The sequence below is a fragment of the Equus asinus genome, chromosome 1 (genome assembly GCF_041296235.1).
Source record: "Equus asinus isolate D_3611 breed Donkey chromosome 1, EquAss-T2T_v2, whole genome shotgun sequence".
In the NCBI taxonomy this organism is placed as follows: Eukaryota; Metazoa; Chordata; class Mammalia; order Perissodactyla; family Equidae; genus Equus; species Equus asinus.
Window position 1 is genome coordinate 202,723,895 of NC_091790.1, and position 15,851 is coordinate 202,739,745.

At 52.2% G+C, this 15,851-nt stretch overlaps 2 protein-coding genes across 13 annotated transcripts in view; one reads left to right on the forward strand and one right to left on the reverse strand.

The window, feature by feature from the left end:
- Nucleotides 1–5,231: 5,231 nt before the first annotated feature.
- CHPF2 (chondroitin polymerizing factor 2) lies at nt 5,232–11,188 on the forward strand. Its single transcript, XM_014828944.3, has 4 exons — nt 5,232–7,074; nt 7,521–8,085; nt 8,833–9,015; nt 9,742–11,188. Exons 1-4 carry the CDS (start codon nt 6,794–6,796, stop codon nt 11,047–11,049), a joined length of 2,337 nt encoding a protein of 778 aa, XP_014684430.1. The 5' UTR covers nt 5,232–6,793; the 3' UTR covers nt 11,050–11,188.
- A 134-nt stretch (nt 11,189–11,322) lies between these two features.
- SMARCD3 (SWI/SNF related BAF chromatin remodeling complex subunit D3) overlaps nt 11,323–15,851 on the reverse strand; it is a 33,827-nt gene continuing 29,298 nt past the window's right edge. For 3 of the 12 annotated variants that reach the window (XM_070516389.1, XM_070516443.1, XM_070516383.1), the window contains 10 exons: nt 14,894–15,016; nt 14,643–14,781; nt 14,309–14,478; nt 14,030–14,131; nt 13,623–13,784; nt 12,658–12,833; nt 12,351–12,486; nt 11,935–12,057; nt 11,717–11,818; nt 11,323–11,501 (listed from right to left, as the gene is read on the reverse strand). In XM_070516389.1, the coding sequence (XP_070372490.1) occupies nt 11,448–11,501; nt 11,717–11,818; nt 11,935–12,057; nt 12,351–12,486; nt 12,658–12,833; nt 13,623–13,784; nt 14,030–14,131; nt 14,309–14,478; nt 14,643–14,781; nt 14,894–15,016 (1,287 nt within the window). In that variant the 3' untranslated portion in view covers nt 11,323–11,447. Of the gene's footprint in view, nt 11,502–11,716; nt 11,819–11,934; nt 12,058–12,350; nt 12,487–12,657; nt 12,834–13,622; nt 13,785–14,029; nt 14,132–14,308; nt 14,479–14,622; nt 14,782–14,893; nt 15,017–15,851 lie in introns of all 12 variants that reach the window. The other 9 variants (XM_070516433.1, XM_044765740.2, XM_070516410.1 and 6 more) reach the window with 5 other exon arrangements.

A 15,851-nucleotide genomic window follows, 5' to 3' on the forward strand; every position in this document is an offset into this window, starting at 1 on the left:
GGAGGAAGAGTGAGGCGGCTGGTGAAACAGGGCTGGGAGAGGGGCGCATTACCGCGAAGATAAAGCGAACAGAATTCCTCCATGAAAGAAAGGCGTCCTTGTTTCATGAAACTGAGAATTTAGAGCCTGGTACAGTGTTCGGCAAACTTTTAGAAGGTGCCGAACGTTATTCCTAAACCTTGGCCGCTTAGCCTACCCGCTCCAGAATTGTTAGCCATGTAAGATCTTGAAGTGAAAATAAGACCCCTTTTCTGAATTTAGCTTTGTCATCAGTTAGCCATGTGACTTCGCCCGTTACTTTTCCTTTGAGTCTCACTGTTTAAAATTTCTCAGCAGACTTCTCATTGCCCGCATTGTAAACCCCAAATTTGTAACCTCAAATACAAAGCAGGCCCTTTGTGATCCCTGTTACTTCTCCGGGCTCCTGACCAGCGGTGCCTCACCATTAGTGACACAGTTGGAGGGAAGCAAAGGAAGCTGCTACTCACTCTGAGCACATTCTTCAAAAGTAACCCCCTTTTGAAAAATAAACTCACTCCTCCCACCATAGAACTAGTTTTCTTCCTCAAACTTGATGCTGCAGTAGAATCTAACTACTTGTATTTCAAGTAAGCTATGCTATTGCATACATTCATGCCTTTGAGCATAACTTTTTCTAGAATACCCTCCCACCAATGAAGTGCCCACTATATGTTAGGCTCAGAGCTAGTTGCCAGAGGTGCAAAGGGTGACAAGTTATTCTCTGACCTCAGGAAACACAGTTAAGAAGGAACATTCAAAAAGTAAACAGCCCATGACATTCGGGTGATTAGTGCCATGAAAAAAAGTGATTTCTGTGCGCTGCTGGAGTACCTAGGTGGGGACCTCACTTGTCATGGCATAATTAAGAGCAAGAATTCTGGGGGCAGACTGCCTGCATTCAAACCCCAGCTCTACCATTTACAGTGTGTGACCTTGGGCAAAATACATACTCTCCTCCGTAAAACAAGAATAATGATCGTACTTACCTCATATGGTGGTTAGAAAGATTAGAGTTTAATTTTTGCTAATTGGCTAATTATTACTTAGCCAGAGTTCTGCTAGGCTTCCTTCTTGCCTTCTCTGCTAGTAGTGGAATCCTTGCCTAAGTATGCACTAGATATTTATTTAATTTAATACATTTAACAAATATTAAGTACCTACTGTGGACAAAAGCATTGTTTTAGGTAAAGAGATATAGACAATAGTTAACTGACGGCAGAGCCTTTCTTTATGAAGCCAAGAAGTTATATATGGTTGTGGGTCACATAAAATCACTTCTCCAAGCGTCTGGCTTCCTGAGAGCACTGTCTGCGATACGCCTGCCTCTCCCAGCCTCATTAAAATGCATAGTTATAGGCAGGTTACAGGTTACAGAGAACTGATATTTATTATGCTCTTTCATCTATCCCATCCCATTTAATCCCCTCAACAAACTCTGAAGTGGGTATTATTATTATTTTACAGATTGAAAATGAAGGCATAGAGCTGTTAATAAAACAACACTGCTGGTAGGAGAGAGTGCCAGGATTTGAGGCTGGAATCTTCTTGTTCCAGAACTCCAACTCTGTAAAATGGCTCTGGATGGCAAAAGAAAGACTAACTAGTTACTTCTCTGAATCCACCTGCATAGCAACCAATCACATCCACGATTTCCTATGAATCGACAGTTGCTGGGCAGAATCTCCCACAGCACAAAAGTGGCTTAGAAAACTTGTGAGTCACTTAGAAGTTCTGCCATTCCCACCTAGGGTTTAGATCTCTTGCATGGAACAGACCTGGGGATGAGGGGAGAAGAAATGGGGAAATGGGAAGGAGAGAGAGAAATGTGGGTAGAAAGGAGGAGAAAATGATGGGGTAAACAGGAAAAGTCACAGGTCAGTGCTGGAAGCAAGAATATTTGGTCCAAACTCTTCATTTAAAGTATGAAGAAGCTGAGACCCAAGCAATGAAATGTCTCATCCAGAATTACCTAGAAATTTAGTGACTGAGAAGGGTCTGGAACGGTGCTATTCAATGTGATAGTCTCTAGCCACACGTGGCTATGGAGCACTTGAAATGTGGCTAGTCCAAATTGAGGTATGCTGTAAGTGTGATCAGATTTCAAAGATGGTGTGTGGACAATAAATGTAAAATACCTCAAGTTTTTGTTTTGATTACATGTTGAAATGATAATATTTTGGATGTGTTTAATAATATAATAAAATATATTAACATTAACTTCACCTGTTTCTTTTTGCTTTTTAAAAAATGTGGCTACCAGAAAATTTTAAGTTACATATATGGCTCACATTTGTGGCTTGCATTATATTTCTGTTGGACAATGCTGGTCTGGACCTTATCTTCCAACCTCAACGTGAGTGTCCCTGCTCTGCTTCCCAGAGTCTCTTCTAACAAGTCACTCATTTACCACCTATTATGTGCCAGTTGCTGAGGGAATATCGAATTGCAGTCTGAGGATAAGACCAAAACACAGTGAAGGATAACAGTGCTGGTGAGTTCTATCTTATATACTTCCTAGAACCGTGGGTCTTACCTCTATCAGCCCCAGTGTTCCCTTTTAATAGCAAACATGTCTTTTTTATTACATCCCCTTTACTATTTTGAAATAAAGTTCATAGAAGATATAACCTAACTACACACATAAATTTCAAAAAATTATAGTGTCTTAATCATAACAGAGGAAAGAAAAGGAAATCCTTTTTTTTTTCTTTTTGTGAGGAAGATTGGCCCCGAGCTAACATCTGTGCCAATCTTCCTCTAGTTTATGTGGGATGCCACCACAGTGTAGCTTGATGAGCGGTGCCAGGTCTCTGCCCAGGATCCGAACCTGTGAACCCCAGGCCGCCAAAGCGGAATGTGTGAACTTAACCACTACGCCATTGGGCCAGTCCCAGGAAATCCTTTTTAATAAAATTTAATAAAATGTTATTTCAGCATGCTAGAAAACATAATTAGTCCAATGCTTGTACCTGTATGTGGGATCACCTTGAATGTGACAATACAAATGCAGACAGAATACCATGAGTGACATTGCTGTCTGTGATATAGTTCTCCAACATGGTGAGTAATTCTTAGTGAATATTTGAACAAAACAAAGTATAATCTTCCTTCCATTTACACGTTGGTTACATTCCTTGAAAATTCAGCACATATTACAACCCTGCAAGATTACTTCATTTTTATATGTAAAACACAGAGTTGGTGAGGCCGGCCTGGTGGTGTAGTGGTTAAGTTCGCGCACTCCCCTTTGGCGGCCCAGGGTTCACAGGTTTGGATCCTGGGCATGGACCTACGCACCACTCATCAAGCTTGTGTTGTGGTGGTGTCCCACATACAACATGGAGGAAGATTGGCACAGATATTAGCTCAGGGCCAATTTCCTCACAAAAAAACCCAAAAAACAAAACAACACAGAATAGGCTCAAGGATCAGATGATTATAACTACTTTTTTCACTTACATGAATGTTCAATAGGATATTTGAAAGCCATGTGGGACAGACAATTCTTTTTTCTTTCTTTTGTTTTGTGAGGAAAATTAGCCCTGAGCTAACAACTGTGCCGGTCTTTCTCCACTTTATATAGAGGTCACTGCCACAGCATGGCTAACAAGTGGTATAGGTCCATGCCCAGGATCCAAACCCATGAACCCAGGCCACTGAGGTGCTGTGTGCAGAACTTAACCGCTATGCCATCGGCCCGGCCACAGACAGTTCTTTCTTGTGTGATCCTGTCTTGCAATGTGCAAGACATCTAGCATTCTTGGTTCCTCCCCTCAACCATTTGACAACGCAGTTGCCACTGTAGACTTTCAAATTGCCTCCTAGAGTAGTGCCATCCTGGTTGGAAAGCTGCTGTGGGCTGTGGTGTTGGAAGGCTCTGCCTGCCCTTGAGCCTCCCTTTGGGCTGTTCTCTCCTCTCTCACCAGGCTTAGCCGCCCCACCTTCCTAGTTCTTTAGGCCAATCTCTCCTCCTTCCAGGCCTTCTGGGCTCTGCTGTTTGTCCAGAAAACTCCTCTCCACTTTTTGTTTGGGTAACTTACTGAACCTTTGGATCTCAGCATTCCCAAATTCCTAATCTAAATTAATTCTTCCTGTCTTGTTTTTCCACTGGATCTAGTTTTCTGCAATGGTACTTATATCACCATTTGTGATTTCTACCTCAGTTTATATTTTAGTATGTCAATGTGTTACCCAGCAGGGTTCTCTCCACCTGTGGACACAGAAGCAGATACTGTGCACACCGGTCTATGAGGGAAGCAAGTTTATTACATAGTTGATTGGCAAGGAGACGGGAGGATGGGCCCTCAAATCTGTCTCCCAGGTTCGGGGAAGACGGGAAGGTGTAAGGAATCAGGAGGGCAGGCTGGTGTGTGGAAGCGCTAGCAGGATGAGTTTCGATGGACAGATCAAAATTTTCTCTTCTGCACACACTCCTGGCTGGCTCCCCGCCCCTGAAAAATGGTCTTAACATTCTGTTGTTGAGATGAGGTCAGCACAGCAAACAAGGGTGAAGTTGTTACGTAGATTTAAGTCATTCCCTTCTCTGCTGCTGAGAGTTTCTAGGGATTTAGTCCTCTCCTTCCTGGCTCAGAGAGGAAGGCACACAAATGGAGATTTATAAATGTAAATTTTCCTTATAGATGGGTAACTTCTATGGGTTTTCAGAGCTTTTCCGTGTCTGCTGTTTCTTCAAAATAATCAGCCTAGAGTAATTCTTATGCCTAATCCAAAGAGGCATATTTTGGGGTGACATTCTGTTCCTGTGGTTACAAGTGTGTGTTTAATACCTGTCTCCCTCAACTCTCAGCTCCCTGAGGGCGGGGATCAGCCTCATCTGGTCTACTGCTTGTTTACTCAGTATCATTACGATGGCCTGGAACTGAGTAGGCAAACAACAAACGTTTCTGAAATAACCGAGTGGGTGAGGGGGTTTCGAGGCCCTTTGGGAGAAGTCGTGTAGGAGGCGGAAGCACGCTCATTGATGGGGAGGGTATTTTTTCCAAAGCACACAGAGTTCAGGTTGAAGATCTGGGGCGCGTTCGGGTCGAGTGTGGGTCCATTCGGGTTAGCGTTTGTGGAACGCACGCGTTTCTTGTGGGGGCGGGAGACTGGCCCTGCCGAACTTGTTGCCCCACAGCCGGTATGTGATGCAAGAAGGGGCGGGGCGACCATAGAGAGGGCGGTGGCGGAGCGAGCGGCCGGATGCGGTCACCATAGAGACGGAGACTGACAGCGAGCGGAAGAGGAAGGCGCAGGCTGGGCTGTGAGGTGGCAGTGGCTGCAGCAGCGGAACCGGCTCCTCGGCCGGGCACTGGGGTCTGTTTCACCTTCCCCGCCCTTCCCCCTGCAAGGGCGACAGAGGCGCCGCTCCAGGGGACAGGAGCACGTCCCACCCCACGCCATCGCCCCCACTCCCCGGGTCAGCGCTGGCCGCGTCTCCAGCTCCCGGGCCGTCCGTTATCCGGCCGCCGCCGCTCCTGGCCTTGCTGCTGGGCCTCCCCCGTGGGCCTCGGGTGGGCCTCGCGCAAGCGGGGCTTTTGCCCCTGCCGACAGACCGGAGAACGGGGTCTTTGCCCTCTCCCAGCCGCGACCTCCATTCCCTGCGCGGAACAAACCGAGCAGAGTCCCCGTGCCCCTCCTCGACAGCTCCGTGACGCAGCCGGTTTTATTTCTGTTTTGAGACTAACGGCTAAAACTCGCTTTGGGCCTTCTTTCTAGGACCAGAATTGATCTCTGATCGCTGAGAGGTAGAGCAGGGGCGCCAGGCCTGGCAGCCGTCACGCCAGCCGAGCCTCCGTTTGCTTGCCCAGGATCCCTGCATTGTCTCTAACTGCTTCTCATCCTCTCGGTTAGGTTTGGTGTGGTTTGGTTCGGTTTGGGTACTTAGGGCCCTGGTAAAATCAGACACCGAGTCGCTCTTACACTGCTGGAGTTACTGTTATTTGCCTCCTGTCTCTTCTCAGAAGAAGGTGGGCAGCACCAACATCTCAGCAGCTGGGATTCGGAGAAAAATGCCCTGCAAAATGGTTCCATCAGCCGTTGTGCTCCCCTGAGAGGCTCTCGGTGCTGAGTCACCATATCTGTCCACCTCATTTGGGTGGGCAGACCTTCTGTGCCCACACAATGCCAGTGGCTCGTGACTGCTCTTGACTGGGAGGAGGGTTTACTCTATCTGTGTGTTTCCTCAACACTGGCGGGTAGAGTAGAAAGAGGCCCTGACCCCTTTCCTTGTGCCCACCTTCAGCAGCTGGTCAGCAGCCCCTTCAATAAATTAAAGTAGAGTGCCCAGGGCACAGAAACGTGCCCGAGCTGGGCACTCTTTGGGAAAGGCCTACTGAGGCACGCTCCCTGAGTTGGGGCTGTTGTTTTGGTGGAGCATGTGCTTTGTCCCAACCTCTTTATCCGTCCTTGCTGTCTCTTGATTTAGATCCAGTCTACATATGTGTGTAGTCCTTCTTTTTTGGGTTAGGTTTGGCAGGATTGAGTTTTATTTCCTCCCTTTTCTATTGGAAGACAGACCACAATAGCAATAGTGGGTAAAATTGATTCTCATATCTGTTACCATTGGGACTGAAGGTTAGATCTGACTCCTTGGTTACTAAAGACCAGGCAGATGCTTCCTGGGGATGCTGGGCCTGGAAGCAAACACACCTTGCTCTGTTGTCGACCTCATTGACACCAGGTTCCGTGTTAAAACTGCAGGCCTACTACTGGCCTGGTGCCCATCAACCCACTGATCGATCCTTGAGGCTGTGCCCTCTGGGGCACACACATGGCAGGGCGTACCATCATGCGACTGAGTTCCCTGTTGGCTCTGCTGCGACCAGCACTGCCCCTCATCCTAGGGCTGTCTCTGGGATGTAGCCTGAGCCTCCTGCGGGTTTCCTGGATCCAAGGTGAGGGAGAAGATCCCTGTGTAGAGGCTGTGGGGGAGCCAGGAGGGCCACAGAATCCAGACTCAAGAACTCGGCTTGACCAAAGTGATGAAGACTTCAAACCCCGGATTGTCCCCTACTACAGGGATCCAAACAAGCCCTATAAGAAGGTGCTCAGGTGAGAGCTATGTGTACGGGGCCCCCAGACCCCAGTTTAGGACTCGTCTAAGTCCTTGCCTCTGCCTTCACTGGTAAGCTGTGTTAGGCTTCTTGGAGCAATTCTTTGCTTTATTACTCATCACACTTTTTTCCTATCTTTTCCCTCCTCAGGTCTGAAAAATTTTCATCCAATGGTGTTAAATTAGTGTTGGATGTTCTTGACATCCAGGGCAGGAATTGCATCTAACCCATCTAATCTATCCTTAATAGACCCCTCCCCAAATCAATTCCAGTGTCACTTTCTCAGTGGATGCTCACTCTAGTAGCTCATTAATATTGATGAGAAGGTCTCTCCCTTCTCTTTTCTCAACCCCAGCTCACTTATTCCCAGGGCAATGTATGTGCTGGACAAGTTGGGTTCCTAAAGGTTAGGGAGTTGACCTTGGCACACTGGTCTCTCCACAGGACTCGGTACATCCAGACAGAGCTGGGCTCTCGTGAGCGGTTGCTGGTGGCTGTCCTGACTTCCCGGGCCACGCTGTCTACTCTTGCTGTGGCTGTGAACCGCACAGTGGCCCACCACTTCCCTCGGTTACTCTACTTCACTGGGCAGCGAGGGGCCCGGACTCCGGCAGGGATGCAGGTGGTATCTCATGGGGACGAGCGGCCAGCCTGGCTCATGTCAGAGACCCTGCGCTATCTTCACACACACTTTGGGGCCGACTACGACTGGTTCTTCATCATGCAGGATGACACGTATGTGCAGGCCCCCCGCCTGGCAGCCCTTGCCGGCCACCTCAGCATCAACCAAGACCTGTACTTGGGCCGGGCAGAGGAGTTCATTGGCACAGGCGAGCAGGCCCGGTACTGCCACGGGGGCTTTGGCTACCTGTTGTCACGGAGTCTCCTGCTTCGATTGCGGCCACATCTGGATGGCTGCCGAGGAGATATTCTCAGTGCTCGTCCTGACGAGTGGCTTGGCCGCTGCCTCATCGACTCTCTGGGCATTGGCTGTGTCTCACAGCACCAGGTGACAGCCCTTTCAAGTCACTCCCAGTCCCTGACAAGTTAGTCGTGAGTGGTCTCCAGGCTGGATGCTGCTGGCTCCTTCCTAGCACCACCTTGGAGCCATCGTTTTGTCCTTCCCCTGACCGCCCTGTCAGCGGCCTGCCCCAGCCACTGACTGCCCCTCTGGCTCTCCCCTGCTCACTTCTGGCAGTCTTCTGTCAGAACTGGCATCTTTTTAGGGACCCTCTGAGCAAGACAGCAAGGTGCCCCTACTCACCTTGAGTCTGCCTCCCGTCTGCGCCCTGCCCTCCCCCCCTCCCCCCCTCCCCCCCTCCCCTGACATGCACAGTCGTGAATGATCTGGGAATGTCCTAGAGATGTCCACTCTTCTGGAGGAGTAAGGTAGTCACTTTTCTAGCCCAGAGAGCTGCCCTGTTTATTGGAGAAGAGGGGACGATCCCAGAGGGGGTTCATTCTCTCAAACCAGGGTACTGGGAGTGTTTGGTGGCTCATGGCTTTCATTCTCTTGAGAGACCGTGGGGTTCTTTAGGGGAAGAGGGCATCCTTAGTTGCCTACTTAATATTCTTTTTTCCACAATCCAGTGGTGAGAGTAAGGCCAAGGTTAAGGGGACACTGCAATGAGCTCTCGTTCCCTCCTCCCTTCTGTGACAGCAGCAGTATTAGGTGTGAATGCTGAGTTTGGCTAAGAGCAGTTGGGACAGGCAGCCCTCCATGTGTGGCATTGATTGGTCTGACTGGTCTCTCTAGGGGCAGCAGTATCGCTCATTTGAACTGGCCAAAAATAGGGACCCTGAGAAGGAGGGGAGCTCGGCTTTCCTGAGTGCCTTTGCAGTACACCCTGTCTCCGAGGGAACCCTCATGTACCGGCTCCACAAACGCTTCAGTGCTCTGGAGCTGGAGAGGGCGTACAGTGAAATAGAGCAACTGCAGGTGAGCCAGGGGACCATGGCTGGAGGTAGAGGGAGTGGCAGGTGTCCAGGCTCCCAGTGAGCGGGCAGCTGAGTGAGAGGGGAAGCTGGGCGGCGTAGAAAGAGGCTGACTCTACCTAAATTTAAAACAACTCTGGGGAGAAGGGACTCTTGGGGGTCCAGGTCAATCATAACTTCCTGGCACAACTTGGATGCAATTAAAAGGGTTTGCAGGTGAACTGTGAGGATTGGGGCTCAGTACGGTGCTTAGGATAGTTTTAGCTCCTCTCCAGTAGTACCTCTCCACCAAGGGGGCGAAAACCTCAGAAGTCCCTGGACTTCTAGCACAGGCCTTCAAAACCCCAAAGGTAGAAGGTGGAATTCTCTCGAGGTGGGATACAGGTGAAAACAAAGGCCCATCACAAAGAGGGTGTGAATGCCTTGGGTCGGGAGAGCAAGGCTGCCAGCTTTGTGTTGCAGGATGCTCTCAGTGCCACAGAGGCACATTTCCCACCTCCTCCTCCTCCTCTTCCTCTTCCTCATGGCCACTGTGTAAGGTGGGATGATTCAGATGCCTTCTGCATTTTACAGACAAAGGAAGTAAAGTACAGGGAAGTAAACGATTAGCTGAAGGGCACCTCACTAAGTGTTGATGGAGTCAGGGTAGAGCTCAGAACCCAGGACGCTGGAGCTGGCTAGGGTCCTGACTGCCTAGATGGGCTCTAACTGTGTGTCCCTCCCACCCTAGGCGCAGATCCGGAACCTGACTGTGCTGACCCCCGAGGGGGAGGCAGGGCTGAGCTGGCCCGTTGGGCTCCCGGCCCCTTTCACACCACACTCTCGTTTTGAGGTGCTGGGCTGGGACTACTTCACAGAGCAGCATACCTTCTCCTGTGCAGATGGGGCTCCCAAGTGCCCACTGCAAGGGGCTAGCAGGGCGGATGTGGGTGATGCTGTGGAGACTGCTATGGAGCAGCTGAATCGGCGCTATCAGCCCCGCCTGCGTTTCCAAAAGCAGCGGCTGCTCAATGGCTACCGGCGCTTCGATCCAGCGCGGGGCATGGAGTACACCCTGGACCTGCTGCTGGAAGCTGTGACGCAGCGTGGGCATCGGCGGGCCCTGGCCCGCAGGGTCAGCCTGCTGCGGCCACTGAGCCGGGTGGAAATTTTGCCTATGCCCTATGTCACTGAGGCCACCCGCGTGCAGCTGGTGCTGCCACTCCTGGTGGCTGAAGCTGCTGCAGCCCCTGCTTTCCTCGAGGCCTTTGCAGCCAGTGTTCTGGAACCACGAGAACATGCATTGCTCACCCTGTTGCTGGTTTATGGGCCGCGGGAAGGTGGCCGAGGGGCCCCAGACCCATTTCTTGGGGTGAAGGCTGCAGCGGCTGAGTTAGAGCGACGATATCCTGGGACGAGGCTGGCCTGGCTCGCTGTACGAGCAGAGGCCCCTTCCCAGGTGAGGCTCATGGACGTGGTCTCTAAGAAGCATCCCGTGGACACACTCTTCTTCCTCACCACCGTGTGGACCAGGCCTGGGCCCGAAGTCCTTAACCGCTGCCGCATGAATGCCATCTCCGGCTGGCAGGCCTTCTTCCCAGTCCATTTCCAGGAGTTCAACCCTGCCCTGGCACCACAGAGATCTCCCCCGGGGCCCCCCGGGGCTGGCCCTGATCCCCCGTCCCCTCCTGGTGCTGACCCTTCCCGGGGGGCTTCTGTGGGAGGCAGGTTTGACCGACAGGCTTCTGCGGAGGGCTGCTTCTACAATGCGGACTACCTGGCAGCCCGAGCCCGGCTGGCTGGCGAACTGGCAGGCCAGGAAGAGGAGGAAGCCCTGGAGGGGCTGGAGGTGATGGATGTTTTCCTCCGGTTCTCAGGGCTCCACCTCTTCCGGGCCGTGGAGCCAGGGCTGGTGCAGAAGTTCTCCCTGCGTGACTGCAGCCCTCGGCTCAGTGAGGAACTCTACCACCGCTGCCGCCTGAGCAACCTGGAGGGGCTGGGGGGCCGTGCCCAGCTCGCCATGGCTCTGTTTGAACAGGAGCAGGCCAACAGCACCTAGCACACCCGGGGCCATGCACCTCTGCATATTTCCCTTTTCTGCCTTAGCCCTGGGAAAGGCAAGGCAAGATTGATGGACAGATGGAGAGCTTGTTGCTGTATTTTTTAAATAAGAAAATATTAAAGTGTCTTCTGCCAAACTGTTTTTAGGTCTAGGGAAAATGGAGTGAGGAGAAGAATCTGAGGGAGGGGGGTGGGAGTTTTCCCGGAGGAACCCACTGCCTTCCCCTCCTCCTCCCTCCCTCCCCAGTTGCCAGTGACCACACAGCTGCTCTCAGATGAATGACCTTTAATCCAGTCGCCTGCCTCACCCGGAAGGTGTCAGAGGAGTGATGGCAGAGCCCTGGGGGACAGGGTGTGGGCCCAGAGGCCCACAGTGGTGCTCATTCTCAGGGGCTCCTAGGTGTTGCGCACAACCAGTGACTGCTCCAGCTCCTGCCTGCGCTGCTGGATCTGTAGAGAAATAAGAGCAGGAGCAGGGTTATGGTGTTGCTGGTGAGTGACAGGACAACCCCGCCACCCGGCCTGGCCTGGAAGAGCATCTGGGAACAGGGAGGGCTACATGTGGTGCGGGGGCTGGTGGAGTGGCCAGGGCCACTGGCCAGGCAGAGAAGGGAGGTTTCTCTTAGAGTGAGGGGGAGGCCTGAGGCGCACGGGCCCCTCCACACCTTGCAGTAGAAGTAGCGGCTGACAGCTTCCTGGGACCAGGGCTGGTGGTAGAACTCAGCCCGGCGCTCCTCCTCGGGGTTGCCTGCCACATCTGTCATCACCTGGGAGGGAGCAATTGGGTCAGCCCTGAGCGTGGACCCCTCCAGTCCCTGTGTACATATTTACTGTCTTCCCCATATGCTTCTCTTCCATCCAGTGCTCCCTGAGTCCCTTTCACCTTGAGGTCCCGGCTCTGGGAGCGGAGCAGGTCTTGGATGTAGCCTTTGGGGTCTCTGGAGAAGCTTAGCATGAAGTCCCTCTGGATCTTGAGCTGGTTTATGGACTCAATCGTCTCATGGATCTACAGGTAGAAAGACAGACACTTTCACCTGGCCCCGGTGATGTGGGAGAGGAGGGGAAGGAGGAGGGGTAAGTAGGGGGAGAGATTGGCTGCTGTTCTTTTGAAGGGTGATCCCTTAGGTCCCTGATGCCTCTGCAGTCCCAGGGAAGGGGGGTATGGGCGGGGCTCCAAGTAGCAAGGGAAGGGCCACCTGTCCCCTTCATCTCTCCATAGGCCCGTGCTCTTATCTGTTCTGTCTGCACTTTGTCATTTTTGGGTTAATGTCCTACTCCAGCTCTGGGCTCTGGCCCCACCTTACTGTCCAGAGCGCTGATTTCCTGCTGGTTGGCTGTGGAAAGGAGGAAGCTGCTCATCTGCCCCTTCAGTGGCTCCTCTACCTCCACATCAATGTCATAGCATGCCGTCTTCTTCTGGTCCGACGGGTCCACGCTGCCAGGGAAGTCCAGCCCTTGGTGTCCATGCTGCCCTCGCAGAGGCCAAGGGCCCCGGGGGCAGATGCACTGGGGGAGGGAGGGGTCGTGGGGGTGGAAGGAAGAGGGAGGGGCAGGGAGGGCAGGACCCCAGTGATTCCCTGGTCTGAGGAGCAAGCTGGGGCCTCACCTGATGACGTGGTTGATGACAATTGGGTCAGGGGGCAATAGCAGAGCTGTGAGGCGCTGGGGAATCTCAGAAAACTTCAGCCGAGGACAATCAAAAATCTGAAGTAGGAGAGAGACCACTCTTCTGTGCTTGAAAAGAGCATAACTACAGTTCTGGATTCTTCTATCCTGGAAAGGCTACAAGAAGCCAGGAGCAAGGCTAATTCCTCAGTGCTCACGGGGCTGCGACTGGAGAGGCTGTGGGTGGTGGAGGGCTGACAAGGAGTTGGGCAGTGCAGTGGCTGACAGCACAGCCCTGGGTCGGCTGGCCTAGGTATAAATCCTGCTTCCACCACTTCCTAGACCACTTTGAGCAAGCAGGCCTTAGTTTCTTCATCTCTAGGATGGGGAGAATAACAGTACCTATCTCACAGGGTTGTTGTGAGAATTCAGTGGATCGGTACACATAAAGTGCTTGGAACAATGCCTGGCACATGGTGAGTGCTCATTAAACATCGACTTATTTTTACTTCTCAGGTTACCTACTGTGTTTATTTAAAAATTATTAATAATCTCTACTTTGGTAGAATTTTATCAAGTTACTTTCATAGCAATGTGATTTTCCCAACTGTCCAGTGGGTTAGATGGGACAGGTATTATTACCCCATTGCAAAGAAACAAGGTACAAAAATAGCTCAGTAACTTACTCAGAGTCTGGACCCAGTACTAGAACCTGGGGCTACTGGCCTTATAGGGTTCCAGAGCTTCCTAACATGGTGTGGCTAAAATGGATGGGCTGCAGCACAGAGCTGTGCCATGGAAGGGCCTGGACTAGGACCCTGGTCTCTGGCTTCGAGACCATGACTGTGTACCATTTCTGATACCCGGGAATCTAGAAGGGAGCAGTGGTGCTACCTTAGTAGAGGTACTTCCCCTACTAGTAATTCTGCCTGCTCCCCACGTCCCTGCATTCAGGGGGGAGGGTACCTGCTGGAAATACTTGTCCCCATTGATGTATTCCTTGTCATGCGAGTCCTGCAGCCTGTTGGTCTTCACGTACTGCCACAGAGCCTGGACGATGGCTGAGCGGCTCTGTGTGTGCAACCCCAGCAGCCGGGCCAGGCGGGGATCCAGTTTGAACTGGGGAGGCTAGGAAAAGGTGACCGTGAAAATTAGATAAAAGAGAGGGTGGAAAGAGCATAGGGCAGGCAGGCTGGGGCCAGGAAGGACTTGGTGATTGGGCTCCACAGAAACATGCATCTGGAGAAGGGAAGTAGGGAGGAGAATGGGGTCTCAGGATGTACACCTCTGAGGCCTAGGCCCACCCTAAGAGAAAGTGTTGGGGGAGTCCAGGTCCTCGTGTGGTGTCTGTAGGGTAGGGGGCTGGCACAGACCTGGTAGTCCAGCATGAGGAGCAGTGTGCAGCGCACACTCAGGTCCCCCGGCCTCTTCACCTGGAACCCATCTGTCTCCTGGGTTGTGGGCGTCCGGTGCCACTGTCCAGGGGAGAAGAGCTAGGTCACTCACAGGCCCATCTGGGTTGGTGGGGCCTGGGGCTCTAGGGTGGCCCTGATCCACATCTGTGTAGCCGACGGGACTGTGGTGTAGATTCTTCAGGGACTGTGGTCTATGGAAGAGTGGCAACTCAGGGGCAGAAGGGGTCTGGGTCTTACCTCAACTAGGTGGTTGTCAGGGCCATAAAGGTCTTTGTCCAGCTCAATGACCAAACTCTTAAAGAAGGAAGAGAACTTCCGCTTCTGCTTGCTCGGCTGTGGGAGAGGAACAGGGACCGTGGGGGCAGAACAGGGACCATGGGGGCAGAATGAATTGGGAGTGGGTGGGGCTGGTTGGGTAGGACAGCACGGTTAGAAGCAGACCTCCGCACCCAAAATGTCTTTCTAGGCCACCCACCACCCCTCGCCAGGGCTGACTCCCTAATCCTTAGTGCAAACATCTAGTTCTGTCCTCAGCTCAGCCCCATACCCACCCCAGGACACTTGGAGAGACCTGGGCCAGGACGTACGTCATCCAGGAGCTTCCCCTCCACCCGCAGCTCCCAGGAGGCTATGCTGCCATCAGAATCCTCAGCATCAGGCTTCGCAGGGTTAAAAGTATTGGAGATATAAAGACGCAGCTTCCGCTTTTGCTGTAGAAATAAAGAGTGTAGTACAGAGCGAACACTGTGCTCCCACCCTGGGCAACCCCACTTCTCCATTCTGGGAACAGGACTTAGAGCCCTCTTCCTGCCCCCAAAGCACCTTCATTGGCCTCTTCAGAGCCTCCTGGATGTCCACCCGCTTCCGCATGATGGTTTGATCCAGTTTCCTCTCAAATGCTAGGAGGTCCATGTAAGCCTGGGACTCAGGGACCAGCTCCCGGATCTAGAAGAGGAGGAGCAAGGTAGGGAACCAGGGTCTTAGCCAATCTTTTTTTTTTTTTTTTTGAGGAAGACTAGCCCTGAGCTAACTACTGCCAAGCCTCCTCTTTTTGCTGAGGAAGACTGGCCCTGAGCTAACATCCATACCTATCCTCCTCTACTTTATACGTGGGATGCCTACCACAGCATAGCTTTTGCCAAGCAGTGCCATGTCCCCACCCAGGATCCGAACCGGCGAACCCCAGGCTGCCCAGAAGCAGAATGTGCGAACTTAACCGCTGCGCCACCGGGCCAGCCCCTTAGCCAATCTTTTAGGTGGAATGTGAGCATGTCATGAGGTCCCAGGGTACAATGAGCATGGAGATTCTGGGACTGTAAGAGTGCAAATGGGACCTCCCCCCAGGACTCTCTATCCCGCAGGAGCAGCCTCCATGCGTAGGGATAAAAACTTTCTCCCTCTAGGGGGCCCCAAGCATTTCACCACTAGGGGAGGCTGTAACAACCGTGGAGCCCAGCAAGCACTAGGACTTCACCTCTTTATCTTGTCCTTTCCCTTGTCACACGGCCTCTGGGCTTCCCTTAGATGTCTGCAAAGTGGCTAGGACCCTGGGGTCCCTGAGACAGTTCAGGGATGTCGTTGCTTGTCTCTACCCTAGCACCTCACCCAGTTGCTCCAATTCATGTCTCAATGGTGCTACCCTCGTACCCAGCTTGGCCTGGGTCCTGTTGTGATGCCCAGGCCTTCTGGCCAGCTTCTGTTCCCTTCACTCTCCTTGCCAGCCTCTGGTCCCCTAGCTCTTGTCCCCTCTTTGTCCCACACCTTTATGTCTTCAGACGGC